General features: G+C 45.6%; 1 protein-coding gene across 1 annotated transcript; it reads right to left on the bottom strand.

The window, feature by feature from the left end:
• Positions 1 to 371: 371 nt before the first annotated feature.
• On the bottom strand, positions 372 to 5689 carry BAMBI (BMP and activin membrane bound inhibitor). Its single transcript, XM_019731543.3, has 3 exons — positions 5260 to 5689; positions 1754 to 2041; positions 372 to 1309 (listed from the first exon to the last, which is right to left on the bottom strand). The coding sequence occupies exons 1-3, from the start codon at positions 5333 to 5335 to the stop codon at positions 891 to 893; spliced, it is 783 nt and encodes a 260-aa protein (XP_019587102.1). The 5' UTR covers positions 5336 to 5689; the 3' UTR covers positions 372 to 890.
• Positions 5690 to 8308: the final 2619 nt, after the last annotated feature.

The following is an 8308-nucleotide window of genomic DNA, read 5'->3' as shown; positions in this document are numbered from 1 at the left end:
AGTAGAAGTAGACAGTGACTAACTTTAACTACAAAAAAAAAAAAAAAAAAAAAAAAAGTTTCATTTAGGTTTTTTTTTCCTGGTTGGAGGTAGACATTTAAAAAGTATTCCAGAGCAACTGGATCAAGTTGATAAATAACAGTACCTTTGCTAAGGCAACTTCAGAAACTGATCAATCATATCTGACCTGGTATAAATACATTTAAGATTTCTCTTGGATGAAAGCTAAAAACCAGAATGATCCAAACAAAAACTGTAAGACACTGAACGATGGGCATTACATTTAGAAATTCTACACACTGTAAGAAAATTATACACGGGCATGTAAGAATAAACAAGATCTTGGTCTTGTTTTTTTTTTTTTGAAAAAAGAAAAAAGAAAAATCAAGCCAAATCCTAGTTAGACCCTACTCTGAGAACAGATCTTCGTTTGTATAATTAACATGTAGTTTTTTTTACACTTCCCACTTAGTTTTTAATTTATGACAAGACACTGCTAAATTTCAGACAAAATATATATATATATATATATATATATATATATTTTAAAATCTTTACAATAAATCAAGATGTAGGAGCTGACATAGAGCACATTTTTGGTTTATTTAGGTACTCATTCCAGCTCCCTCAGATGCAAATCACCCTGGTAACAGTGTGTACATAGTCTTCTCTTTGCTTTTTTATAATTTCAAAGCAAGTAATACATTTGACTGTACGTAAGTCTGTGCAAATAATCCTTCAGAAGAAACATCCAAGATTCTGTTTGCAGAGGTCATTTTGTCTCTCAAAGATGATTACACGAGTTTGTTTTTCTTCAGATAAAGTGCTCCTGTCCAGCAGAACTCAAAGGCCTTCAAGCGTCCAAGAAGCTCAGTTCAGATAAGACGCAGTCATACGAATTCCAGCTTCCCATGCCCACTGTACATGCCCCAATGAACGAGTGAAAGGATCTTGTCGTTGCTGAGGTCTGCTTGTCTCATTTTATCACAGGTCAGACAGCAGTTCTCATGCCCACTCACTGGCACCATGCATTCCAAGTCCAACTTTGCAACCTGCCCCTTTTTGGAATGGTGTCCATGAAAGCTGTAGTGCAAACGGGACAGCATCTGTTGCCGCTGGTCCTGCAGTCTCTTGTTTTCACTTCGAAGCATCCTCAAGGCCAACATAATAAGCAACACTAAAATCAGCCCTCCAGCGATGGGAACAGCAATCACCGCTGCCCGGAACCACAACTCTTTGGAAGAAGTCAGCTCCTGCACTTTGGTGATGAGATTTCTGCTACTGTCCTGCTGATACCGGTTTCCTTGTCCTAAAGGAGCACGAGCAAAATGATCAAACTATGTTTAACCCCCTCCTGTAGAGATTCATGACCATCTATCCGTTTTAAACAAGGCAACCCCTTAAAAAGCTTACAATTAAGTCAACAATATTTAGAAAGTCAATCTTGCAATAATGATGCAAAAAACTTACAAAAACATTTGTTTACAGATTGTCATTACTGAGTAGTAATGGTCTTTTAATGTCTTCAAAATGTTGAAAAACAGGCAAAACCTATTATGTAGACAGATCTATAACACTCAGGCAGAGATAAAAGCTACTCAGTAGAGATGCATCTTTGCATCCAGCCATGCTTCTCCCTCTGGTGTCTCTAATTACATTAACAACAAAACCAATAGCAGACATACACAAAGTCGTAGCTGTCCCAAGCCTATAGATCAGGCAAGCCTTTTGGTTAGAAAGGGCTTCTACCTACCTGAGACCTCCCCCTTGGGGGGGGAGAGAACATCATGCAGCCCTCTGTAATTGCACATATCTTCATGACAGCATTCCAATGTGGGCATCGCGGTGCCAGAGTGGTTTTGTGCCTGTTTGGCTTGGCAGATGTCTGCTGTGCTGGCGAGAGAGTCCAGGCAGCCATGGGTGAGTGGGGAATTTGTGTTCTGAGGATCAAGAAGTCTAGAGAAGCAGGCGCTTAGCTCAGATTTACACATATAGCCAGTCGCCACACAATGGGCAGCATCACAGTAGCATCTGATTTCACCTGAAAACAATGAGAAATTGGCGTCAAACTGCTTCAGAGACCAGATAAAGCATCTGCTTAAGCGATTGCTAAATCCCAAGCTCAAAGGCACTAACTTTTAAGAATATTCATCTGAGTGCTTACAACAACAGCAAGCCATGCAGACTGGAAAAGCCCTTTGTGTACGCCAGTGCTTAAATTTCAATCCAGTAAAATACAATTCTACAAATGTATTAGTCCTAACAGCAGAGAATAAAAGTTCAATTTAGGTTTCTGATAAGTTAGTAATTAAAAATAATACTTTTGTTTTTGAAAGAAAATAATCACAATCACTTCTCCTACCATAAGACAAATTACCTTATTTACTCATTTTAATCCTACATGACCATACAACATGAAAATGCTGGGCTTTTTGATTTTGTCAGTATAAATATTTGATCGGAACTACTGAATTGTTTACTACCTAGAAGGGCTGTGCCAAGATTTAAGAGCTTTAGCTAACACCTTATAAAGTTATTAACTAGAAACACAACAATCTAGAAATTGCTCCAGTCAGGAGGTTTTAAAACTATGAAACTGGGCAGCTATTTGCAACCTCTCTAGAAAAGGCAAACTTTGCCTATAAAGATCTTTTCATGCAGAGGAGCTTTTAGTCAGTATATTGTAAAACAGGAACTAGGCAGTTTACAATTAGTGGTTTGCTTGCCAAAGTCAATTTCTTTCAGCCCAAATGGAAAGTCATAAAACTGGGGGTGGAGGGGAGGGTGTAAAACTGCAAGGCTAACTTCTCCTCCCCCAAACTCTCCAGTTTTACATGTAATTTAACATGGGATCTAAAAGGGGAAACACTGAAACTGAAAATCCTCTGCTGGCTGAATGAAAAATCCTTAAGGAAACCTCAAATTTTTCTACAGGAAGTGATTAAAAGTTTCCTTTATAAAGTGAGTTGCGAGTCAGTTAACATTTTGCCACAATGCAAGATCTGAGGCTTTTAACATCAATTTCTAGTTGAAATACTGAGTCTCAGAGTTATCACTAGTATGCTATCTGACCCAGTGGACTCTGGTCATTGTCACATGCCACAGCTAAAGCTACTGTAAATTGAACGAATGCATACACCTCTTCCCAGCTTCCCAAGCTGAAGTTCTGTCTAGTTACCAAGACCTCCGCTCTGAAATTGAACACCTCTTCCCACCCTCACCTTTTTTCCTCCTCTCCATGAATGCCTGAGTAAAGTGTCTCATTTAATTATCTGCCCAAATTAAAGGCCACTGTATGGTATGCTCAGTTTTCACCAGAGGCTACTAAAGCTTCAGTTCTAAAAGGACTAAACACAGATCGCTGGCAACCCAAGTTTAACTGTCCAAAGCTGGAGGTCTTGCTCCTATCCTAAACCTGTGCTCCCTTGTCCTGGGTCTGGGCCCAAGTCCCTTCTCTAGTAAGAGCTTCAAGTTAGGACCCTGCTTAGCACAGGTTCTTTTCTCTTTCCATCTTATTTGATTTTCCACATAAAGCTCACCAGTCTTCTGTGGTGATGACTACATGTCCCTAGTCTGACAAATTCCATCTATAGACTTAAAGTAGAAACAACACAGATTAAAAGTCAACTTTGATCCTATTCACCTCAGACCTAGTACAGAAAAAGAAAACTGAATACAAGTAAAATGCTGCTTAAATATTTATGAGAGCCTATTTAACATACTATATTTTCAATGACCTAAAATAGTCTAATAAAATTCTGACAGGTAACTAGAAAACTTCTAACAACTGTTTTAAAAAAATTGGAGCCACATTTGAGCAAGTTGAATGAACTTTTGTATTACTGTATTAAAACTATATTTCTGTCGTTTCATAAAGTTTCTTCCTGTGGCATGCAAAAGGCCAGAAAGGGGACTGGTATTTTGAAACAGTGAACAATGCTCTTCTGTTTTCCCCCTTTCTTGTTACTGTATGTAGTGATTACACAAAAATGTCTGCTTTAGTCAAGATGGCTACAGGAGAGACTGCTGGCTTCTTTTAAAGCTTTTGAAGTCCGCAGCAGTCAGAAATCTCTGATCCCCTAATTATATCATTATCAGGCACATAGTTTCGGTATCTGTGACTTCATGTCAGCCTCAGTCCCTCCCTGTTCTGCTGGCCTTTGATAGGGCCAGGAGGCTCCCCTCTGCAGGCTCCGAGGGCTGTTATTTAGGGTTAATTACACCCTTCCTTCCAAAATAAATAAATACTGTAGCACATCATCCTTGCTGGGCTAGCTTATCCTTTAACCTCATGCCTGCTACATGGCAATTAGAGAAAAGTGGGGGGTGCAAAAGCTAAATAACGCTTCCTATTTAAAAAAATTTATCTAACAGAAGGTAGAGTTCATGGCACGGTAGGTGGGGGAAACCTTGATATCCAGAGAGAGTTTGGGTTATTTCGACCTAAAAGGTGAAAGCCTGCAGGGGGAAAAAAAGAAACTGACCAGTACTTTTTTTTTTTTTTGAGTGTTTGTAAAATATGAGGTGTGTGGGAAATGGGACCCATGACAGAGCCTACTCCTCCCAGCCACTGAGAAGCGACACAGCACATACTCATGCACGTAACACACACCCCGGACACCTATACTCTCAGGGAGGCACACACACTCGCTGGCTCATAAAGACACTCACTCAGAGACACAAAGAAACACTCACCGACAGCGGCGTATTCAAATACAGAGACACACTCAAATACAGAGATATGGCAAATACGACACACTCAACAGACACGGCAGACCCATTCAAATAGCGACACTCAAATACAGAAATACACTCACAACAGACACACACTCAGATATACGAACTCACATACGCTCAGGCACAGTGCAATTGGGGGGCGGGGGTCTGCTGTTCCTCGGGGATGGGGAGGGAGGCAGCGTCCGAGCCCACACTACCGCTCTGCTCCCCGCAGCCAACGTCCAGAAGTTCACTACAGACCGATTTACACAAACATTTTGACAACGACTTGCCCTGAAGTCTGACTCCACCTGAAGGCGCCGGGCCCTGGACAAGAGAGGGGGCAACCGCGAAGCCACCGCCGCGACTTCTAAGAACAGGCAACTTGTCGCGACCTGCGGGCTCCGGCGCGGGAGGAAGCCTCGCCCGCCGCTAACAAAGCCTTGGCAGCCGGCTTCAAAGGCCCGAGACGGGGGCGGCCTCGGGACCCCGCGTGCCCCTCCCCGGGGGAGCCCGCGCCCCATCTAGCCGGCGGGCACCCACCTTTGGTGAGCAGCACGGCCATGGCGCAGAGTTCGAGCTGCAGCCAGATGAAGATGTAGCTGGAATGGCGATCCATTGACGCCCCCCACGGCCGCAGCAACCCTGCCGGTCCCGGAGCCGCGGCGCAGCTGCAGCCTACGACTCCCGGAGCGCGCCGTGCATGGGTGCTGCCCGGGGCGGCGGACGCCGTCAGCGACGGGGCGAGTGGCCCGGCCGCGGCCGGAGCATGGAGCGCGACTGAAGGGCGTGCCGAGGAGCCCAGAGGATTTTTGCGGCCCGACTCTGCGTGCACCGGCTCGGTCGCTGCGTTCGGCGCCGCAGTCCCGGGTGTGCTCCCAGCTTCACACCTCTTGTCCGACACTCTGCGAAGGCGGAGGCTCCGCGAGTGCGTGCAGACACCGCCAGCCGCAAGCTCCCGCCTGCACCCGCCTCCGCCAGGCCTGCTCCGCGCCGTAAATAGCGCGGGGCTCGGGGAGCTGGGCCGGCACCACCCCGCCCCGGCACCGCCCCCAGCTGCGCCAGAGCCGTTCGATTGGCCGCCAGGCCCCAGTCAATCGTCCCACAGTCAGGGGGCGGGCCCAGACGCGGGCGGGGATGGACCTGCCCGCGGCTCCTAGCGGCGCCGGCGTCTGGGGCTTGGGGCGCTGCGGCTGCTGTGTCCCGCGCTCCCCCTCGTGGAGGCTTGCGCGTCCATGACCTTCGGGAGAAGCGAGTCGAGCCCGGCTGCTGGGTCTGTCTTTGGCACCCCCTTCCTGACCCTCACAACTCAACCTTCGGCCTCCCCTGGTCCGTTGCTTCTTTTTTGTTCATCCCGAAGCACACGAGGGACCCGCGTGTCCGTCGTCTGAAGCCGTCCGCCACGCTGCGCGCTCTGCGAGCCCCAGGGACAAAGTGGCGGTCACCCGGCGTGCGCCGTCGGCCAAGGCGCCCCTGCCGAGCCCCGCTGACTCGCGTGTGGCCGAGGAGGGGGGTCCAGTCCGGAGCCAGGAAGGGGGGCGGCGGGGCACTGAGGTCTGCTTTCAGCCTTCCCCCTCTCCTCGGCGCATCCGCCTCGAGCCGCCCGCCCTGTGATCAATAAAGCCCAGACAGACAGACTGTTGATCAGTAGGAGCCGCTAAGTTCTCCTGGGTAGACAGGGGACGAGTAGCCGGCTAGAGACACTTAACGAAAATTAGTAAATCCAAAAAGCACCCGGCGCCAGCGAGACGACACAGGCCGAGACTGACACTCAATTAACCGCCCCCAAACAATCGCAGGCAAACACCCCGGCTGACCCTGATCAATATCAGCCCCGCAGTGAGCTCCTTTCTGAGATGCTAATTCATTTATTAGGACTTGCGGGGCTGCTGGCCCCAACGTACCCAAAGGCAGTCCTGGAGGTTTGGCTGTTGTTTTTAATTTTGGGGGTGGGGAAATACAGCTTAAAACTCTCATCTGAAGAAATGCTCTTTTATCCCCTATCCCCCAAACCGGAGATTAACAAAAGTCAACCATTTGCACAATTTCCTTTTAGGATCAGACATTTCCCTACCTGAGAAAATGTCAAGGAGGGTGGAAAACAAGAAGGAAAAGCACATTTGATGCTAAGGTGGGAGATGTAAAGTCAAACTCTTCGGACTAGAGTGCAGAAGTGAGCTTTAAGACTTAAGAAAAAAAATATGTCTCAAGGACTGAAAATCAAGGCGAACCTTGTAAATTAAAATTGTTGAAAGTCCACAGAGCTGCAGGATGTACTTAATGAAATTGCCTTTGAAAAATAATGTTTATATGCAGAAAAAATAAAATAATTTCATAAACTGATGTTCTGACCATTAATGCACTAGATCAAGGTTGCATACAAAAGGAGGGGAAGGCAAGCCCATTAGAAGCTTTACGAGAAAATTAAGCTGGTTAGGGCACCAGGTAAACATCAGGCAGGTCTCAAGCCATGGGCTGACATCATTCCTTGAGGAGTTTGATCAGAACTTCCAGACAGCTAATTTTTTGATAACTTAACAATTCTAAGGGGTTCATGCAGACAATTCTTTTCATGAAATGACATACTCTTTTAACTCCAGAGAGTCAATCATTAACTAAGGAAATTTGGAGAGTATATTAATTCAACTATTTTGAGCACCCATTGTAGGCCAGGCTTACAGTGTCTGTGGTTATGAAGATGTCAAAACCTAAATAGGAAATCACAAGCAATGGAGTCTGACGATAATAGAGATTTATGTGCACAATGTTATGCATAAAAAGAAAAGATAACTAGCTCAGGAGGGTAAAGAAGTTGGGAAGGTCTGCAGGAAGCAGTGACATTGGGCATGACTCCGAAAGAATAAAGAGAATTAGAAGGGGACCATTACAAGCACAGGGAACTACAGGAATTTAGGCATGAAATTCATTGATTTTTTTTTTGCTGGAGCATAAAATGTGAAGCAGGTAGTGGGCAGAGATGCATCAGACAATAACTATAGGGGCAGCCAGATAGCTCAGTTGGTTGGAGCATGGTTCTCTTAACAATGAGGTTGCCGGTTCGATCCCCACATGGGCCACTGTGAGCTGCGCCCTCCACAACTAGATTGAAGCAACTGCTTGACTTAGTGCTGTTGGGTACTGGAAAAACACACTGAAATAAACAAAAATTTTAAAATATATATATTTTAAAAAGAAAATAACTATAGTTACCTGTGAGACAGATAAATCCTTGTTTAATGGAAAGGGTTCAGGGAGATGTGTTGATGAAAGTGGCATTGTAGTAAACACTTTCCAAGTGCCTCGTTCCCAGCCCCTTTCTCTGGAGTGGGCACTGGCCATAGCTAGTCACATGACCCCAGTTGGGCCAATTAGTTTCTCTCTTTCTGGTCTTTGGACATAAATGCTGGTCAGTTTCTAGAGGTCACTTCATGGGAGCCATATAAATTCAGAGTTCACCTTTCTGCAAAGAAAGAAAATTGACAAAGATGTGTAGAGTGGGAAAGATGTAAGTCCAGATGGATTTCCAGTCACTTGTCTTCATGACCTGTCCTTAGGTTCCATATTAAGGTTAACTCAGTCACCTTAAAAGTTC

The sequence above is a fragment of the Rhinolophus sinicus genome, chromosome 1 (assembly GCF_057876585.1).
Source record: "Rhinolophus sinicus isolate RSI-liver-muscle chromosome 1, RSI-T2T, whole genome shotgun sequence".
NCBI lineage: Eukaryota > Metazoa > Chordata > Mammalia > Chiroptera > Rhinolophidae > Rhinolophus > Rhinolophus sinicus.
This window is presented reverse-complemented; position numbering and strand designations above follow the sequence as displayed.

Excerpts from the sequence above, each read along its gene's own strand:
- BAMBI (XM_019731543.3), bottom strand. The coding sequence starts at position 5,335 with ATGGATCGCCATTCCAGCTACATCTTCATCTGGCTGCAGCTCGAACTC. Across the intron at positions 2,042-5,259 it reads GGCCGTGCTGCTCACCAAAG|GTGAAATCAGATGCTACTGT; the intron begins GTGGGTGCCCGC and ends CATTGTTTTCAG. Across the intron at positions 1,310-1,753 it reads CCCCAAGGGGGAGGTCTCAG|GACAAGGAAACCGGTATCAG; the intron begins GTAGGTAGAAGC and ends GTGCTCCTTTAG.